The sequence below is a fragment of the Prosopis cineraria genome, unplaced genomic scaffold (genome assembly GCF_029017545.1).
Source record: "Prosopis cineraria cultivar Desert tree isolate PC_DT_omini unplaced genomic scaffold, ASM2901754v1 PC10, whole genome shotgun sequence".
NCBI lineage: Eukaryota > Viridiplantae > Streptophyta > Magnoliopsida > Fabales > Fabaceae > Prosopis > Prosopis cineraria.
In genome coordinates this window covers 38,375,960-38,398,085 of record NW_026555341.1, presented here as the reverse complement: position 1 = coordinate 38,398,085, position 22,126 = coordinate 38,375,960, and the positions used below count along the sequence as shown (strand labels likewise).

Genomic DNA, 22,126 nt, shown 5'->3' with positions numbered 1-22,126 from the left:
GGAATTTGATCTGATTTATTTTTTTCCCTTTATAGCTGGTACACGTACTTGTATATATTACACATAATTGGAATGAAATACTCAATTATTCTAATCCAAAAACCTATAATATATATATATATATATTCAAACTCCACTTCACATGATTTTCGAAATCACCAAAACATTTAACAGACTAGTTATTGATTAAAAACAATAGCATATATATATATATAAAATATAATTTCACAATCCCACATCATCCGAACACACAAATAAAAGAATTAGATTGTCCGGTTACCTCAACCCTTTTATGACAAAAAGGGTTACTGTGGCAAATTAGCTACTCCACAAAGAGTCCACCGGCTTAACAAAACTCGATCATATTTAATCTACAAGATTAAACACTAATAATCAATTTTAACCCTAATTAACCACATTTTAGGCTAAATTTAGGTACCCGTCCTACCCAAATTTCCTCCCAATCACATCAAATTTACAACACATTTCCTAATCTTATTTACCATTCATGCACTTAGATAATATCAAACTTCCACCCGCATACTCCCAATCTTCATACTTTCTTTTAGGATCGTCCAAACCCTAATTAAAAACCCCATATCACTATAAAATCCTTAAACCAAAGTTTAGAACTTATTTAACTTCTCAAGGCTCCATCTAGCCAATGGGTTCGATTACAACCCAAAAAAAAATGAAATCAACACCCAACACTTTCCAATCTTGCTGAAAATGCACATAGAGAGGAAGGAGAGTAGATAAGAGGCTTACCCAAGTGTGTGGCTAGCTCAAATTGTATTTAAAATGCCCACAAAGTGAAGCCCTAGCAAACCTCAGCTCCTCCTCCTTCGCCCTTTGCGTTCTCTCTTCTTCTTCCTCTAATTTTCTCGTGTGCGTGCAATTTGATTAAATCTATTTTTGCACATCTGCCACAGCACAATGTGCATTTGCTACAGCAGATGGCACAGTGAAGCTCATAATGAGTTTTGGGCCTCACATGATGCCCGATCCGCTCGTACACCAATCTAACCCCTTCTGAAGCTACCCAAAAGATTCAAGAAGCTCATTAATATCATGAAACGCCATTAACTAGATTTTTCTTTTAATTTTACCCATTTACCCTATTTACACTTTGATTCCAAGTTTAAACTTGAGGATGTTACAGTTAATTGTTGGATTAAAGTGTGTTGAAAATAGAGGAGAAATCTCTGTAATTTAAGCAAAAGGAAGGGAGGTCATTGTATTTTACTCGTTTTTTTTTAATCAATCAATAAATCATTTCATCTGTGCTTATTGCATATTTGTTTCTCTATTTTAACTAGAAACCAGCAAGCAGAAAACCTAATATGTCCCTTATATCATGTACTTGTATCTATGTCAAAATAAATTTTGGTTGGAGTTCCTTTCTTGGAAAATCTACACATTGATACATTAATCCTTGCTAGCTGTCCCTAAGATATTTCTTTTCTAGTTTGAGTTCTGATAGAGCTCATGATTTTACTAAGACCTTAAGAGAAAATCAAGGAAGGCAAGAGGTTTAAAAGAAAACATTATTGTTGTTCAGATGTTTGCCCTTCGGATCCTGGTTATGAGGGAAAAAGAAAGTAATTGATGCCTAGTGATGTGCTAGAGTCCGAGTGATGGTTAAGGGTCTTCTATGGGTAAGGCTGTGCTAGAGTCACTTTTTAGGTCTTTAAATCTTCCTCTTTGCCTAGAGAGAGGGGGAGATTATTTTGAATATTGAAAGTGGTAAGGAGAGCTCTGGCCTCTCGAATGCAGGTTGGGGGTGGAGGAAGTCATCTTTCTCATCATTTTATCTTCTGCGTAGTGTGTGTGTAAGTGAGTGACTTATATTTTGTGATTGTTGTTTGGTGGAGTGTATTCTGTGCTGTTTCTGTTTCAGTACGTTGTAATTTTCAGTTCCTTTTTCGCTGTAATCCAACTTGCTATTCGGTATTAGTAAATTTTCAGTCCCATTTGTGGTGTAGTTTCTGGTTTATGCTTGTTTAAAGCTTATTAGAATAGAGGGTTCCATCATTTGGTATCAGAGCGGTTGATCCGAGGAGAGAGAAAGAGGGTGGAAAAAAGGCATGGCAAACTTACTAGAAGAACTCGTAGTTACAGCAGCTATGATGTCAGAATTGTTGAAGAATGTGGGGAAAAAAAAGAGGAAATGCAGAAGAAATTAGAGAAGTGCAAAAGATTTTAGACAGAATGGAGATGCGTGCTGAAATGGAGAAGAAATCAGAGGTGAACATGGAAAATGAAGATGCTGTAAGTGAGAAAGAAGAGAAGAAACCAGTTGAGCAAGAAACAGAGGGAGTTATAAAAAAGATACCGAGGTTGAAGAAGGGGGAGAGAAAGAGCCTTTTGAACAACAGTTAAAAGTGTCACCGTTTTTAGGAGAAGAAAAGTTTGAAGCAGATTCTGGTATCAACCCAAAAGAGATGAAACCCAAACCTTCTCAATCCTTGCAAGCTGTCAAATTAGCACCAAGCAGTCCCAAAATCAAAGTCCAGCATATAAATGTTAATGGGGCAGAAGCGACTAAGGAGAAGAAGCAAAATTATAATGTTGAGAAGACTGCAAAACGCTGCAGAGAATATGAGCAACGAAGAGACAGGTTGAAGGCAGAAGAGGCTGACGGCAAAAAGAAGAGAAAGTGGAGGCTGGGTAGGGTTAGGTTAATTACTTATTGTAGAAGCCCAATACTAAATGATGGTAATTCTTTTGGGCCTAAAAGCTTTTTAATTTATGAAAGGAGAATGAACCAGCCGCATACAACATTCAATTCCTCATTTAAGAAGCAACTAATGGCTTGGGCCTTAAAGGGGAGAAAAGAAACCTAATCCTTCGAGAAGCTAGGGTTGCAACGCTGCGTTCTGCATCAGAGAAGGGGTTTTCACTTTATACTATATTTTTGCGCCAGACGCTTGCTGTGGCTCACATTCTAAATGCTCAACAGGCCAAAGAAGAGCAAAAATTCTCCCACAAACATGCAAAAACAGTGGGAAGCGACACCATTCCAGATGCTCTTTGTGTTGGCTGGCACCAAAGGCTACTGTTCCTGGCTCCAACTATTACAGAAGTTAACATACTGTATGTGGCAGCTTCACAAATTCACATAACTATCAAGAAGAATGAATATGCTGCTCGTCTGACCCAAAAGGCTGGCGCAAAGTTGGGCATAAGGGATGATACCAATGTCAGGTATGACTACAGTATACAATTTGAGGCTGTCATCCTACTTCAGTTGTCCAGTGGGTTCCAGCTACACCATTCTTCATAATATTCTTGTCAGCAATTATTGCCAGAATTTTGTTACCTATTACTGGGATGGTTTGAAAACAACTTTGGAATTCTTGTCACCTTAACATTCTTCTCCGTTAAGAGGTTCATGTGTTGCAACTCAGAGTCTATAGCTATTGGTTCTTTGAGTATATCATTTGAAAAATCAGTCGAATTTTTGCTTGCATCTCTTCTCTTAAAGCAGAAATCCAGTCACCCATTGGACGACGATGTATGTGGGGTTGTACTTTATCTCCTCAATATCATCTGAGGGCTTCAGTTATCATCCCAGAATTGATCACGTGTGACATCAAAATGTTTGGGGATGTCACTTTGTTGTTTGGAAAATTTTGTCTTCGCTCATTGGATGCTGTGTTTAAATTTTTTAGATCAACGGTCAACACTCACAGATACATTTCTGCACACAGCAACAATTCAGTGGAGATACAGAGCAAAATGCAGCTTCAGACCAGTACCGAGAAAAATGTGAAACTGGAACTGAAGATTTTGGGCATGTTGATAAATGTGCAGGTTCAGGCTGCAGGTGTGGAGGATGGATTTGGGGAAGCAAAACAAACCAAACTCAAGATCAAGGGGGAGGTGTTGATCAGTAATTTTCTCGTCTACAATATAAAAACCCACAAGAGATGGGGCTGAGTTCCCCAGCAACACTTCTTCATTCTCAATGAGAGGAGATGAAAATTCCCGAGAGACCACAGTACTAGACTTCACTGAAATAGGGGAAAAAAGTTTTGGTTTTTGTTCTGCTAAGAAAATCAGAACGGCTTATACTAAGCATGACAAGAAGCTCAGACTTTTCTCAGGAGCAAGAGAAAGTAAATGAAAAAATAGAGGTGAAATGTCTACTAACCCAAGTATTCTGTCTCCTGGTTCTGTTGTTGCTGGAAAACAGTTTAAATCTATTTTTCATCCAATATGCGTTATGATGCTCGGTTCTCTGGCATGAAAGTTGAAGATTATTACAAGGGATTGAAGAAGGATGTCAAGATTATTGAAGCAGTTCAGTTGGAAGATTTTCTGGTGTGGGCAAACTTGTTTTCATACCAACAGATGTTCATACCAACTGCTGATTATGCTTCTCACCTTGAGGACAAGGTGAAACTTCAAGGGGAGGGTAATGATAGAGCTCGTGATTTTACTAAGACCTATAAGAGAAAATCAAGGAAGGCAAGAGGTTAAAAGATAACATTATTGTTGGTTCAGATGTTGCCCTTCGGATCCTGGTTATGAGGGAAAAAAGAAAGTAATTGATGGCCTAGTGATGTGCTAGAGTCCTAGTGATGGTTAAGGGTCTTCTAGGGGTAAGGGCTGTGCTAGAGTCACTTTTTAGGTCTTTAAATCTTCCTCTTTGCCTAGAGAGAGGGGGAGATTATTTTGAATATTGAAAGTGGTAAGGAGAGCTCTGGCCTCTCGAATGCCAGGTTGGGGGTGGAGGAAGTCATCTTTCTTCATCATTTTATCTTCTGCGTAGTGTGTGTATGTAAGTGAGTGACTTATATTTTGTGATTGTTGTTTGTGGAGTGTATTCTGTGCTGTTTCTGTTTCAGTACGTTGTAATTTTCAGTTCCTTTTTTTGCTGTAATCCAACTTTGCTATTCGGTATTAGTAATTTTCAGTCCCATTTGTGGTGTAGTTTCTGGTTTATGCTTTTAAAGCTTATTAGAATAGAGGGTTCCATCAAGTTCCCTTTTGGGAAACTGCAAGTTTTATTACTAACTTATGTGACTTGGATTTCTTTCTTCTTTTTTTTTGGCCTTTCAATAATAACAGGTATAGAAAATGCTAGTTTTTCTCATCAAGCTTCATCTTATCTAGTTGAAAATAGAGCAAGGGTAATCGTGTTTGACATTGGAGCATTTGAGGCTGATGCTGCTCTTTCTAGAAGGTCAAGTTCACTGTTAACGCGCACAGTTGATTATCCCCATAGATGTTTAAGCAAAGAACATAGTGGTCTATCGAGTTTACTTGAAAATTTCATCAAGCCAAAGCAACATAAGCAATATTGCCAAGGTGTTGGACAACAAGCCAGTAGTCTGTCTGCAAGGGCAATGCAGTTGAGCATTTATGGCTGCACGGTATGTTGGTACATGAACATGAGATTGATATTAGCTTCATGGATGGGAAACTTTTTGTGCATAATATTCTCAAGGGCAATGCAGTTTAGCATTTAATTAGTAGGGTTTTAATGGATATCCTATCTTGTCTTTGCATATCACTTGTTTTTTTCTTGTCCGTTTCTTTTTAAATTGAACCTTTTTATATCACATTCGTTCATAGAAAATTTAGTTATTAGGTTTATTTGATTCTCCTTGCAAAAATATTTAGATTTGGTCTGATACTTGATCTTAAACAAGCTTAAGTGAAATAAACAAGTGTTTCTAATATGTTCAAATTTTCTGTTGAATGGAGATCACTCACAGCACACAAGTCACAATGATCTTTAGCTTCTCAGACTGTAAAATCTACACCATACTTTCCAAGATTATCATGAAAATCAATGAGCAATTAGAAGTATTTTAGCGTTAAAAGTTTCAGAAATTCGTGGTCTCTGTCTCAAGCTTATTTTCTTTAATTTCCCATGTGAATTTTCAGGTTGACATCTGTCAGCCAAGAAGTTTCTCAAGCAATCTCACAGGAACCCCTTATAGGAAGGACCTTGAAGTGAACCAGTGTGAAGGGAATGTTGCAAATCCCTCTGTACAAAACAGAGAGCAAAGAAGTTACACGGATGATACAATTGCTGAATCTACTGGTGAAGAAGATATCATAGTAAGGATTGATTAACCAAGAAGGCAGTCTTTCTGCGAGTCATAAATTTTATTATATATAAAATTCATCAATTTGATTATGATCAATGAATTATGGATCATTACTTTTATTCGACTAATAACTTGTTTATTTTTACAAACATTAACCACTCACAAACAAGTTAGATGTTACAGAAAGGAAACAGCATGCAAGATTTTTGTGAAGAACCCTGCTGGACCTTTGCTTCATGCTCCTTAATGCATCCCTCTTTTGTATGTCATATATTTATTTCTTAATGCAAAGGATCTGAATTGGATAAGAAACTCCAAGTGAACTCTGTATAAAATCTTGTCCATTTGAAAAATCACAATTATATGGTTAAACAAATAACAATGAAGTGTCTTTAAATCACACAATCTCAAATGAGACCACACACCAAGAGGTTGGGATCATCATTTGAACACCAAGAGATTTCCCTTTTCATCTCTTCTACCCATTTTCCCTTAATCATTTCAATCAATAATACCCCTAGGCCTTTTTGATTTGTGATTTCTCATTACATCCATCTTGTTATTGAAGAAAACTAGCTTCATATGCTACTCGTATGCCAAACTAGAATCGAAACCAAGAAAGGAGATGTTATTCACAGTAGAAGGCCTGAACTCCAGAGGATTATTCCAGTCCTCCAAATGAGCTTGTGACCATCTCATTTTCACATTTTTAACCTCAAGACCTTCAATGTTCTCCATCATTATGCCAGCAGTTTTGTGCTTAACCAATTCATGGCATCCAGGCCTGTAGTCATACAAGTCACCAGGAAACTTGGTAATCCTTCTGTAAGTGAGATTCAAGTTGATGAATCTCAAGTTTCTTAAAAGCCCTCTTTTTGAACCAGAGAGGAAGACACCATTTTCTGAATTTACTGTGATGTTAGTGAAAAGTATGTTTGAGATTGAACCCTCCTTTGAGGTTGAGTCTCGCGGGCAAGTTGTGACATATATTGGTTCAGCTCTTCCCCACCATAATGGGTCGTAGTATCTTGTGCTGATTTTTATGTTTGAGAATACAATGTCACTTACATTCCCTGCAAAACAATGTTCAAATTTCAAAACATAGTACCAATCTAACTTATCAGGATAGCCTCAAAATAAGTGCACGGAACAAATAGAGAACATTATATAAACAGCTAGCTGTCTCAGTGCCATCTCCCTTGCTTAGAAAAGATCGCGGGTTCAAATCTAGAGTTGACATATTTGCGTGCGTGCATGAGTGTGTAAGTCTTCCTTTTTTCATGGAGAAGGACATGGTTAAAAGTAAAATAAAAAGAAAAGAAACAAACGGAGAAGTTACCTCCATCACGGATCTGAAACCCCAAGCCTCTATGAGAATCGACAATGGTGATATTATCGAAGACAAAGTGTTTGAAATCGAACACGCTGGCACTGCCAAGCTTGATGGCGCAGGATTTTGTTCGAATCCAACAGTTAGTGGCAGTGAGGTTGAAGACAGAACCTGCGGATGACTTTGGGCAAACAGCATCGTCCCCAGTGTCAATGTGACATCTATTGATCACTGTGTTGTTTGAATCCTCAATGTCAATCCCATCATTGTTTGGGATATTGAAGTCTCCGTAAATCGAAACATCCTCAATTGTTATCTTGTTGCTTCGTACTAAGTGCAAACTGAAAATTCTAAACAGTAATTTTTACTAACTGTACTTTGAAATTTAAAATTAAGGCATCTTTTTTCTTATCTAAGAAAATTTAAGTGAGTTAAGTTTCAAAACTCATAAGAGACCAAATGTAAAGAGCACTTACATGAATATTTACATATTACTTATCAACAAAGTTTCACATCAAGAGAAGAATTTAGACCCATGACTTCATGAATAGATCCTTATTAACAGGACTAATCTTCATCAGTTATTGGCAGTGTTCTTTATCATATCATACTGTAGTTAATGTAAAAAATGCAAACGTTGGAGATTTATCTAAATTTTATTGTAATTGTTATGCAAATCAAATTTTCGCTAAGCTTGGCCAAAAATCAACAAAAGATTGACTTTTTCCAAACACGTAAATCATCTATATTGGATATGGAATAAAATCTTTTAAATGAAAACAGAATGCAGTATTTTAAATTTGAGTATAAACATCCAAAAAAAAAAAAGTAACTTTAAGAAATAATGATTGATACTTCAAAAAACTTCCAAATTTAAACTACTCAAATAAAATATAAACACTTTAAATCTCTTTGCTACATAGAATATGATCGATTTATAATGTCAAACTCACAAGAAGATTGTGAATAAGACGTGTTTGAATGATTTTTTTTTTCCTAAATGATGAACTCACGCTAGATTTTTTTTTTTTCCAAACCCAAATAAAATTAAAATAAATAAATTGGATAAAAGGCAAAAATAATGTTCTGAACTTGGAAGACTGACTTAGTGACTTCAATTTTGCGTGCAGGTAACTCAAATCAGAAATCACGACGAAATTGTTTTATACAATTCGTTTAATTTGCTATATATAAACATAAATGTCCCCACTAAACTGAGATCATCTAATCTATTATCTGTGAGCTTCAAATAACTTTTTTTTTTTAAGAAAAAGATCAACTTATATTATCAGAAGAAAAAGGATAGACAAAGTCAAAAGGTCAAAATAATAATAGCATAGCTACAAGAGAAAGATAGGGAAATATTGTAGCGTGTGTAACTGTGATTGTTTTCACAAGAACACAACGACTAAAATGCTTTGAAATTCATGCAAAGTCTCTCCATACTCGTAACTTTAACCTCTTTAGATTATTAAATTCATGCAAAGTCTCTCCATACTCATACATAATTCATCCATTATTTCATTAATAAAATATAAGAAAAATTTTTAAGTAGACTTAGCACATCACGTCATCCAATTTCTCTAAAACATAATATAATGAGTTTATTTTTACAGAATTTAAGATTTATGAAAGAAATCTATCCATATCGATATCTGATATCCCTAAGTCTAAAGAAATTACTTTCACATAAGAAATAAAAGTTTAAGTAAAAAACGAACTAATTAAAGAAAAAAAATCTGCATAAATTTAAAATTTTAAAAAATAAAAAACTAATTATTTAGCTTGGTTCACGGTGATTTTAACTTAATTACAACCCATTCTTTAAAATTTAACACATGATTCCAACTGTTTCAGTGGATTAATCTGTTGGTCCCTACACATTAAGGACTAATTTGCAATCTAGTCATAAGGTATAGGCCAAAGGGAGTGATAGATTAAATAGCTAAAACACGAGGGATTAACTTGTACCATGTCAAACTTTATAATTGAGTTGTGGACAAGTCAAATCTATATATCCATAACTCAATTATAAGTGTTTTAAAAAAGGATAATAAAATTTTTAGTTTCTTAAATTTGTTTTAATTAGTAATTTTTCTTTTTAAGTTTAATTTTTATCAATTTACTTCCTTATATTTTCTTAAATTAATTTACTTCCTTATATTTTCTTAAATTATCATATAAGTTCTTTAAATTTTAAAAAATAAATTGATTTTCAAAATATTTTGTGTAAAGTATATTAATGACTTATATATGCAGTTAAATTTAAATGAGAACAAATTAACTCTCAAATTAGTTTAATGTTTTTCAATCTAATCTTTTACACTATATTTTGTTATCTTTTTTTTTAAATTATAATTATTTTTTTACTTAAATAATTATACTTCTTTTTATTGATTTATCTAGTTGTAAAAAATGTTCTGTAATCTATAGTATAACTTCCTCTCTTTTTTTGGGACAAAAAGTGTAATTTTATTTTTAAACAATAAGGACAGTAACAAAAAAAAAAAGGACTGAATCGGTAACCAAAATAAATTTAAAAGACTAAATTAATAAAAAATAAAATTAAGGAATTAAATCAATAAAAACTTGAGAGATTAAAAGTTATATTATCTCATAACAAATATTTGAAGTTTTAAAATTCCAACAAGTTTTTAATTGTTTACATGCATGACGCATTAGACGCAATCATGTTTAGTGTTTAGTGCACGGTGAGACATTAAATATAAACATTATTCCAACAATATCACCAAGCAAAAACAGGAAAAAAAAAAAAAAAAAAACACTGACCACCAGTAAGCAGGCTCGTGGAGGGTGATATTGGAGACACGGACATTGGTGCAGCCTAAGAACCCAATAAGCCTGGGCCTGCATTCATCCCCTAAGCAGTCCCCCGTCCTATTCCAACTCACCATCACGTTCTTCCTCACGTTCTTCCTCACCACGTACTTCATCGCCTGCCCGTCCACCACTCCCCCGCCGCCGATCCCCACCCCCGTCGCGTTCTCCGCCATCACCGCGTACCATCGCGACGGATCCCTAGGATAGTCCCTCTGCCTCGTTCCCGCCAGGATCCTCGCTCCGCCCTCCACGTTCAGCACCACTCCCGATTTCAGATACACCGTCGCCGTCAGGTACTCCCCCGGCGCCGGGAACTTCACCTGGCAGGGACCGCCCTCCGGACAGGAGTCGATCGCCGATTGGATGGCTCGCGTGTCGTAGTGGCGCCCGTTTCCAACGGCTCCGAAGTCCGTGACGGAAACCGTGATGGGGATTGGGTTCGGGACGAGTGACGTGGCGAGATGTGATTGGAGGATGAAGTAAAAGGAGATGATTGGAAGGAAGAAGAGGTAAGGCATGGCCATTTCCGGCTTTGTACTCGTCGTCGCTCTAGATTCTTGCTGCTTTGATTGGTATACGTATCTATATACTATATCCCTCACGCTCATGCGTATTTCAAAATGATCACGCCATCTTCTGATCCGCCGATCTTCATTGGATGGAATGATTAAAATATTGCCGTAATTCCGTAGTTGTTGGGATAATCATAATAATACACGCGACGCCATTAGGTCAACAAGTTGTGATTTTGATCTCCCGCGCTGAGGCTTTCACTTATCCGCTCAAACTTGTAGTAATAAGCCATAGACTTTAATGTTATCACTTATTGTAGGATCCAATTTTATGAATCACTTCTGTCTACACCACCCAAAATTAGAAAAAATAATTAAATTACTGATTTTTCTAAATTTTTTTTAATTCTTCCTTGTTAAATGTATCATCTTTTTTCAGTCGAACAAGTCAGTTTTATTAATAATAAAAAAAAGTACAAACACAAATGCACAGGACCATTTTTTTAACCATTTTCTCTTTAATATAACTTTTTATTCATCAAAAATTGTAAAAGAATAAAATTGAAAAAATAATTAATAATCTACTTATATATATATATATATAATATATATATATATATATATAATTACTTATAAAAATAACCATATATTTCTCCTTAAAAGTGACTCGTTATATAAGAGGGAGAGATTGTATTATAACCCTATATATAACATGTAATGTAGGAAAACCTAAGAAGCACCAATACGGGTACGAGTATCGGATACGATATGATATGATATGCGAATACAGTTATTTTTTGAAATTTAAAATACAGGTACAGCTATATAAATAATTAAATATTAAATATTTGAATGTCTAAAAATATAATTTCAAGATGTCTAATGACATCATAAAATATAATACAATAAGTAGTTAAGCATTTAAACACTATCAAGTGGCAAAAGATAATTATCAACTTAAAGTAATTTTAATTTTTTCTATCTTCATTGATACCACCACTTTCTCTTATAAGTTCTCTCTCCAAAAATGGTTCATCTAGAGATAAACTTGCAACTTTAAGATTTTCAATATCATTTATTTCCCAACAATTTTCACTAATATTCCACAATCTACTTTTTCCAGTAGAATACTTCTCACTATTTCTTGAAAGAAGACAAAGATTTGAATGAACAAAAATTAAGTTCTCTGTTCTATTTGGAAGCATCTTGTTTCTCTTTAGTGAATGAGCAAAAGAATAAGTGCATCAATTTCTTTCACAACAAGATATAAGCATGGTTGATTGAGAAGTTTCAATGCAGTCCTTTAAAGTTTAGGAGCATCAGCACTATGATTGCTCCACCAAACCTTAGGCTCTAATATCCATCTATCTTGTATGGAATCAACAAAAGAGAACTCATTTGAACATTCAGAAAACTTTAAAAATTCATTTATAACCAATTTCCTCTCTTCTTCATCTGGAAACATCCTTCTAAAGCACTTTTTCCTCTCAGTTGATATTTCAGCATCTCTATGTGGGGAGACTCTATTTAGTCCACCTTCAAGCTATTGTATTGTATAATACCTACAATAATATAATAACATCAATTGGAGTTGTGATGTAAAAATGATAAAGAAAAGAATTTCATGATAAAAAAATAAGAATAACACACCTAGGATTCAGTGAGTAGGCAAGACAATGTAGTGGAGTGGCATTTTTTATCCATCGATCAATGATGATATTATACACAACTTCATAAAATGAAGAGTGCTTAAAAAGCGATTTTCTCTCATGCTTATAAATTGATTCCTTGATTTGCTCTATCATTGAATTCCACATCTCATAAATCAAATGAAATGTGGGTCTATCTATATCAGCAAATCTCAACATATCATAAATTGGTTCAATGAAAAAGAGAATATAATCAACCTTCTCCCACCAAAGATCATTAAGAATTATGTCCTTCACAGTAGCAGCCTTTCCAACATCATCATCTCTGTAAGCATTCCATTCTTCACTAATAACCAATGTACGAAGAGAAGTTTTGATAAGTTTGAATCTCTTTAACATCACAATTGTTGATGTAAATCTTGTTTCGGCTATTACAAGCAACTTTAATGGCACAAATTCATTAAACATGGTTAATCTTATAGAATGATTCATGATAAGTGTTTAGATGAAAACTGCATCATCCCTCACCTCAGTGATCCAACGGCATTCTCTATAAACAATTTCATTTGCCTCTGTATTTTTTGCTGCACATATATTCTTTAAGGCAAGATTAAGTGTATGTACCACACATGGTGTCCAAAAAATGTGAGGATATTCATCTTCCACCATCTTACCAGCAGATTTACAAACAGGTATATTATCAGTGATTACTTGCATAACTTTATGAGGCCTCACTTCTTCAACCACTTTCTTTATTAAGTCAGTCATGTAAAATCTGTCTTTATACTCACTAGTTGCATCAATTGCCTTTAAAAACATGGGGCTTCTATCACTTATAGCCATAAAATTAACTAATGGCCTTCTTTGTACATCTGTCCAACCATCCATAACTATACTTACCTTCTTATGATTTTAAGTCCCTTTGATTGATTCAAGTTGCCTTTCAACATTGGCCCTTTCTTTTTGCAACAAAGTAGATCTTAGTGCATTATAACCAAGAGGTTTAAAACTAGAAATTACATTGCTGGCAGAATATTAAAATGCACTAATAAAATATAGATTACGTGCCAAATTGAAAGACAAGCTAGCCAAATAGAACATTCTAGCAATTTCAGCAGTTAAATTATCTCTAGCTCCTTGTTGGAAAGCTCTTTCTATTGTATTTGTTGCCCTCATTTTTCCTTGATTGTGTTTACTTTGAATAAGGCTAGAACCCCTTTGACATAAAGGAGATAAGCTCTCAGTTGGAGTTGGCAATGGCACATGTTTTGATTTTGTTTTATTTTCAGCCTTCTCTTGAGCTTTTCGCATTTCACCTAAACAACTATCATCAACTTTCGAGCATATAGCAATACCCTTTTTATAGATCCTCAATAAATAAAATATAACTCTAGAATAAGAGCCATTATATTGGTTATTATAATAGTTACACTTCCAACTTCTATTCCCACCTTCCCCTTTATTTTTTTGAGGAACCAAAGTTACATAAGCCTATAAAGGAGTACTCTTTTTCTGTCTTTCATTACTACATTGAAACTAAGAGTTCACACTTATCGGGTCTAGAACTAGAAGCCATTATAGGTTTAATTTTAAACAATATCTTGCTATTTTAACATGAAGAGAGCTAATAAAAATTTAAAATAAATCAATGTTTAACTCAGCAATATAATCCATCTAAATAAAAAAAATTTAAATCAGTAACTCAGTATTAAATTAGAAAAACTAATCAGGTTGCTCTGCCTCTCTCTCTCTCTCTCGATTCAGTAGTGAAATTGAGCAATAAATATTCATTATCCAGCAATGTAATAATATCAATAAATATCTAAGATTGAAGGCTCAACACAAAAGAGTAAAAGAAGTGAAGAGCAGAAGAGTCGCTCGGCGTACCAATATGTGAAGAATTGAAGATAAATTACCAAGATTAAAGGCTGAAGATGAAAGAATGACAACAGTTGAAGGCGCTGAGGCAGAGCTCAGACAGTGAGGCAGCGTGTGAAGTAAGAAGTGAAAATGCCAGAGTTGAAGAACGACGACGGTCGACGAGGTAGTAAGCAATAGAGTGGCGAACGCGAGAAAAAGGTCGACTGGAGCTGAAAATCTTAAGGAATCGGGTTTCTAAAGTTGGGACTAAGTAAAAAGAAGTGAAAAATGCAAAGTTTCACGTCCACCCGTGTCCGACCCGTATCCGCCCGTGTCAACCCGTCTCAACCCGCATTCATCAAACATTGGGAAAAGGGACGAGGCATTTTTGCATCCTGAACACATGTCCATGTCGGATACGTATCCGACACGGACACGCCGGCCATTTTCACGTATCGGTGCTTTTAAGAGGAAAACTCATACTCCCTTCATTTAAAAATATGAAGCATTTTTTGACGAGTTAAATATTCAAAAATGTAAGGCATTTTTAGTTTTTTGAGTTGTAATCATTGCTTTTTTTAAAAAAAAGTCCTTATTGATGAATGATTTTATATTTATTGTAAGGTGTTTAATAAAGGTAAATATAAAAAGATATAGTTAATTTGAAAGTGGGTAACTACTTTATTGGGAAGTGAGATTCAGTTAAAAATATCTTATATTTTTTAACGGAGGGAGTATCTAGTTTCTTAATAAAACTCATGGCTTGCAAGACATCAAATTGTCATCATCTCCAAGTGTAAATTATTTCATCTCATCAGTTGGAAGAAGCAAAGTAAACAAACCAGACAATACTGAAATAAGTGGGGCCTAAGACAATTGTGGATAATAAATATCATGCTCATGGTTTTCTCTAATTTTTTTTAATCACAAAAAGTTTCAATAAGTTATATCCCAAATACTCACCAGGATCAAGATATACTTTTAAGCTTAAAGAGTGTTTATAGAAAGTATTTATAAATTACTCATCAATAAGATTCTTATATCAACAATAGAATTTAAACCAATGACTTTGTAAGTTATAGATTAAATTCTTATCAATTAGAATTTGTGGCTTTGCTTTATTGGTAGCAAAGTAACAATTACAATGGAATAGAATCTCACCTAAGGGAGGGTTCATTTGCTATTTTTCATCAATGGAATGACTTTTTTTTCCTTGGCCAAATGACATTGCAAAATTGAGCAGTAGGATTGAAGAAATGGCAATTTGATTCTACACATAGACATATTGGTTATAAAGTTTTATTTTTTATAATTAAATGTGCAAAATATTTAAAGTGGGGTGGGCACTTGTTTTCGGCTAGCAAGTGGTGTTGGTAACTTTTTCTTTTTTTTGGTGGATTCGCCTATTCATGTTGGACTGTTCATTTTGATCCAACAAAAAAATTTAAATGAGGTTATTAATTTTGTTTTATTGGATTGACCCATTAACAGAAAGAGTGGACCACGAAATAGGTAGGTTTAGATTGGCCCTAATTACAAAGTATTCACTTTTCTATGATAAGATATCATTCTTCTTCTTCAATAGAGGCAAGACCAACCACCAGGGGTAGGGTCAAGCAAAAAAAGCTAACCTCTCATAACATAACTAATTAATATTTGAATTTTCAATAGCAAAAGTATTCACATTTAGTATTCAAATGTGTCTTGAATAAATTACTTCTAATAGAATAATACTTATAAACAATAAAAATAAATAAAGGCAAGACCAAGGTAGGGGAGAAAAACAAATAAACAGGTATAGTGGAGCCCTCGACACCCTGTTTCTCTACCTTAATACCAGGTAGTGTGAAGGAAAATGAGTGGAAATGAAGAATTAAACATCATTATCATCAGGATTTGGCCTACTCTAGTTAAAAGAGCTAGTTTCTCATAACATAGCGAACCAATGTTTACATTTTTATTAGAAAAAGGGCCACATTTACTCTTTTTTTTTTTGCCGAAAAAGGACCACATTTAATACTAAACTGCACCTTGAATAGGATTGTCACCATATAAGGATATATGTAAACAAGAACTGAACATCATTGTCATGAGCTGCTGCCGTCAATTACCATAATTATTAGATGATGCTATTGTTCTTTATTCTCATTCCTCTGCATCAAAATCCTCGAACTTCGGAATCTAGCATCATGTTTTAGTAGCAAAATCTTTAGTTTTTACTTAAACTTTACTCTCTCTTTTTGTCTTAGCTGAAACTTCGCATTTTTAAAATGTATATTCAGAGAGATTTTGCCAATCTTACAAGTTGAAAATCGAAGCAGGAACTTTGACCACTCATTTTTCTTTGTTTTTCTTTTACATCAATAAACATCAAAATTAAAAAAATTTCTTCATTTTCTTATCATTCCTCTCAATGCAAACATACAACCTGCGGCACAAGCAAACCTTATATAGTGAATATATAGGCTTCGCATTCTTTTCTATCAGGAGTTCTTTATTTGCCTAAAATAAATATGTTTGCAGAAATTAAAAATTCCCTTGTGTGAAAGGATTAGGGACACCCAATAATGAATAGAGATATTTGATTAATGAGGGTTGTAAATTGCAAGATGATGAAGCTAGTGGTGAGATCCATTATAATGATTGTACATTACGTATCACCAAGTGCTACATATACGTGGGTTTAGAATTATTAAAGCATTAATGATTAATCAAATAAGTGCAAATTATTCTTGTTTTATTGGCATAATGCTGTGATTCGTGCAGCGAGAGAAGCAAGTGGTGGGCCTGATATTCAATTATCTTCCTGGGACATGCATCAGAACATGGCATGGTGGCTAATTAACAGAATATTGAGACAGGACAAATCCTACAATTTTGCATCGTCGTGCAAAACTAGCGTAACAGATAACACCCAACCCCTAAAACTGTTCATTGAATCAAGGGATAATCACGCTTAAGTTATGGCTCATGGAAGATCAATTTAATATAATAATTAGGTCAAAAAATGTTTACTAAAAATTAAATTTCATATACGTGTGTGTGTGTGTGATATTAACTTGTACAAGTATGAATGGATGAATTTTAATTGACGTGAGAAGTCCCACATCAAATACAATTAAATTTAATAATTAATATAGAATAAAAAATGAATCAAAATTAACTAGAGTCTTTGAAGTTTTAAATTAAGATGTGATTTCTTTGTTCATGCCAACCAGTGATTTTAAAAATCGGACCAAATCAAACGGTTCGACTGTCGACCAGCCCAGATTCCGACTTAGTCAATATATGAAAATCATTTTGGAGGTTGAGCTGGGTTGAGCTGTTTTAGACCAACAGTCGAACGATGAACTAGAATCAAACTGGGAATCAGATTTGGTTTTCAAGAATCAGATTGTTCAAAAAAAAAACCTTTTTTATTTTTTTATTGAATTTTTTTAGGAAAGGCCTAATTTTTTTAATTATTTGATATTATGTTGTATCTTATAGCTTGTTAAGTCATGATAAACTTAAAATATTTTATTTTTTAAATTAAATAGCAATTTCATATTTATTTCTTATATTTAGATTATTATATATATATATATATAATTTTTATAATTTAATTATTACGTCACCGGTTTAACTATTGATCCAACCCGATTGAACCATGTAAATTATAAATTACTAATCTTTTCGGTTTAATATCCGGTCTGATTTTGAAAATATTGATGCCAACCAATTGACACATGTCTATAGAAACCGAAAACCACTTTCAGGAAAGGATACAACCTAGCTTGCTCGATTTTTGTGAGGAATTCGGTCAAACACCTGTCTGGCTTCCTCCAATCTTCCATTGCTAATAAACCCCGTAACTAATGAATTCTAGGAAACCAATGAAGTCCAGAGAATAAGCCGTTCATGAAGGTCTACAGCGTGGGTTGATTCCACACAAGGAGCTCTTTATGATTTCAAAGTTTTGATTTTTCGTTGATTTCAAAATCTAGTTATTTGCAAGGATAGTGAAATACTAGGATTTGAAGGGAAATGGAGTCAACGTCGGGGTCATCACTGAATGAAGCGGTGGAATAGATCATGATAATTCACAGATCTTTATCCACCAGACTGGGAATTAATGAGGTTGAAGTGGCGAAAGCTTTGATTATAAATGTTGAGGGAGAACACCAAGCGAGAGTTGAAGCCATATCTAAACAAACTAAGAGCCTCGTCGTACCAAACAAACTCTTCATGGTTCTGCAACAGATGCAGAAGAACTTGATTCATTTTTAGAGCAAAGAGCAGAAGAGGGAGGCTTTAAAATTGCTTGATCTAAAAAACGTCCGTACACTGTTTGATGATTTGATTCAGAGAGCATGACCCAAACACCAAGAACAACCCAAGTCCCTTCGAAAACGAATCTGGTTCCATCGACAGTGATGTTGTGAGTACGAGGAATCGCACTGGAAGTGCCGTTTGATGAGGAATAAGAGAGAGCATCCTCAGACACTCGAATTGACTGGTTGGAGTAAGAAATTTCATGTATCGCGTATTGGGTATTGGAGATATTAAGGATTGGGAGTAAGAAATTTTGAAACACTTTTTTGGTTCAAAATTTTAGACAATGAGAGAAGAAAGACGACAGAGAGCAATTGCCACGTGTAAAGTTGTTAGTCAAAAGCCAAAAATTAACAGTTAAAAGTTAGTAAAGTTAACTGTAGCGTAACATTGCTCCGTTTTTTTAAACTTCTACAATAACATTATTCCTTTTAAAAAATGAGAATGCTCTATATTTTTTTATAAAATTTTTAAGACATTTTTATCATTTAACTTTATTAAAATTTCACTCATAAATCAAGCATTCAAATCTTATAAGTAAGGATGGACCCAACATTTGGCATAGTGGGGGAAATTGCTCCCACAACCCAAAAAAATTGCTTAAGATGGCCCTAATTAAGTAATTTCAATTGGCCCGCAAAAAATTTCAATTGCCCTCCTCATTTTAAAAAAAATTACTTATCCCTTTATAAAATCATATCCCACTAGAAAATTTATTATCTAAAACTATATAATACATATATTATATAGTTTTAAAATGGAAAAGTAATAATTTAAAAAAAAATTGTTTTCGAAAATTTTTTCACAAGAAATTCCTAGACATGTAATCTCTTCATTTCCTTATCATTATTTTCCCGTCACTTCCCTAATCTTAATTATGGATTAGGAAAGTGGGGGAAAATGATTATAAAAACATGGAGAGGCTGTTTCTGCCATGCAAAAGAGGTATATAAATTTTATTGAATGAAAATTAAAAAAAAAACATGATTGTAATGTGTGTGTGTGTAATTGTTTATATAAAGAGAGTCTTTTATGGTATCATAATGCTTTGTTTTATGTGTTGTTTTAATATTTAATTTTATTAAATCATATCATAAATTTAATAATATATATTTAAAATATATTTTATAAAAATATAAATATTTTTTAAGTATAGATTATGCCCCATTAATTCATTTTTCTAGATCCGTCACTGCTTATGAGTGATTCCTATTGATTTACAACTAAAATTATTATATTTTTAAATGGTTGAAAAAATATTTATAACTCATGTTTAATTTAGTAAAGTTTTTTAAAACCTGACTATCATTATGGGGTGTAATAGCTTCTTAAAACAAACCATATGTATCATCAATAATAGCATAATAACCAAGAATAAATATGAATCGCTGGAGGTGTACATGAAAAAGTATTTTTTAAGAGAGAAAGAACAACTTTAAATGTTAAGATTTTTTTTTTTTGAAGAATTAATCTCAGAATCACGGCATGTGAAAATGCCTTGATTTTAAAAAATACATCTATGAATGAGTGTTCTTAGAAAATAATATGAATTGACGTGGAATGAATAAATATTGGATGACAGTTGCAGTTGAAGAAGCAGAATAAAGACAAAAGTAGTTAAGAGACAAAATCATAGCAGGAGTCAATCAGACATGTCATCATATGTCCAAGGTCCTGTGACTCACATCCCACCATCACACACACTCACACAAACACATGCAGGCACACACGCACAAATGAAAGCTCAAACATTGCTGACACTCTCACTTTTAATGCCCCTTTGCAGCTGTCACTGTGTTCCCCACAACTGACTATAATTATGATATTTTAAAAAACAAAACGTCTTAACATGCATAATTGCATATACATGCTAAAGTTGTAGTATATATGTAATATGAGAGAGTTTTGTAAATAGAGATGAAGGTGTGGGAAGAAAGTGAGGAGAGTGATAGTGGTTGATTAAGGACTTTAATTTGTGGCGAATGGGCCCCATGTTGGATACTGTCTTCAAATGTGCGTGCTTTGAAATCTCATGGCTTTGACTTGATGATATGATTCGGTGCATGAAGAATTTATATAATCATCTCCCAACAACTCCATTAATTAGCATGGAATATTGACGCATGATTAGTGAAGGATTATTTCATGAGATTCACAATGTGTTGCCGCACCCACACATATTTGTCTCATATTCTTGTTCTTTAGTGGGCACTCATATATATATATATATATGCTCACAAATCAACACCTGTCTTAATAAGTCGTGGCAAGTGGGAATGCATTACCAGCACTACTCAAAACACTGAATTATATGGATTTTTCATTAATTCTTTTGTTACAAGTATGATTTCAAAATCGATTTTAAATTTAAAATCTGAATTTAAAAATAAACATATTACCAGCTAGGTATATATCTAGAAAAGTGGCGTCAAGCATGAGGAGCTATACAGTGTGGTGTTAATTATTTCTGGAATATTTTAGTGTATAGTTAGTTTGGTACCACTTTTACAAGTTGGATTCCCTTGTCTGCCCACCATTAAAAGCACTAAATGAGGCGACAATAAGGTAAAAAACAAATTTTTTGGTGACGTTAAAAGTGAAGGGGTAATTATTTATACTTTTATAGCTATGTATAGGCTGTAACTGTGTTTAAGAAGCCTTTTGATAGCTGGGCATATTGTCTTTAAGGTTCTTTTCTTTTCTCTTTCTTCTAGGTTGAGTGTATTCTACGGTTCATCAGAAACAGAATGTTTGCTTCATAACAACTTCCTTTTCTTAAAGCCATGCATATCATTATTCTTCAAAGCGGATCTTCTCATAATATTAATTTGAATATCCATGTTGAAGTTCCTCAAAGCTTTATTATTACTCAGAGTCAGAGAGTAGTAAAATACTCTTTCTGTCCTCAATATAAGATAAATTTTAAATTTTTTATTTTCAATATAAGGTAAGTTAGAGTAATTATTTTTTTCTAATTTTATCCTTATTTATTTATTATAATTATTAATTATAAAGGAAAGTAAAATTGAAAAGTTATACTTACATTTTTTTACAATTTTAATTAAGAATATAATTAACATTTTTTAATAAATGTAACGTTAATTAATTTTGCCTCATATTAAAGATTAGGAGGAGGACTAAAAAGAGCATGATTTTCAGCCTTTGGCTGCTAGTTGTGTATTAGGAAGAATGGAGTATTGTTATCGACTAGAAAACAAAAACAAAGAAAAAAAAAAATCTCATTCGGACATATATAAAGAAAGGCTTCAGAAATTCCGAGCTATTACTTTAGTAACACGATTCATGATTCCAGAATTAGTTTAAAAAGATGAATAAACCACAATTTAAATAAGGAAATGTTTGATCAACACGCATCTGTCTTAATGAAAGAGATTATAGTTGTTTAAGCACAGTTTTGAATTCAAGTTTGTAAAGATGTAAAAAATGCTTTTGAGAATGATTACTTTTAATTGAATTCGATAATGTATAAAGAAAAAAATGAATGTTTGCAAGTACATGAAATATGTAAAAATTTTATTTTTGTTGTTGTTTCAT

The 22,126-nt window shown here is 33.5% G+C and overlaps 2 protein-coding genes across 3 annotated transcripts in view; one reads left to right on the top strand and one right to left on the bottom strand.

The window, feature by feature from the left end:
- Positions 1-6,336, top strand: part of LOC129321833 (sodium/hydrogen exchanger 8-like) — a 53,264-nt gene extending 46,928 nt beyond the window's left edge. Inside the window, exons 22-23 of one of the 2 annotated variants that reach the window (XM_054967759.1) lie at positions 5,077-5,381; positions 5,899-6,336. In XM_054967759.1, the coding sequence (XP_054823734.1) occupies positions 5,077-5,381; positions 5,899-6,090 (497 nt within the window). In that variant the 3' untranslated portion in view covers positions 6,091-6,336. Of the gene's footprint in view, positions 1-5,076; positions 5,382-5,898 lie in introns of those variants that run through there. The other variant, XR_008596110.1, reaches the window with a different exon arrangement.
- A 25-nt stretch (positions 6,337-6,361) lies between these two features.
- LOC129321834 (uncharacterized) lies at positions 6,362-10,984 on the bottom strand. The gene is made up of 3 exons (XM_054967763.1): positions 10,186-10,984; positions 7,405-7,736; positions 6,362-7,138 (listed from the first exon to the last, which is right to left on the bottom strand). Exons 1-3 carry the CDS (start codon positions 10,842-10,844, stop codon positions 6,651-6,653), a joined length of 1,479 nt encoding a protein of 492 aa, XP_054823738.1. The 5' UTR covers positions 10,845-10,984; the 3' UTR covers positions 6,362-6,650.
- Positions 10,985-22,126: the final 11,142 nt, after the last annotated feature.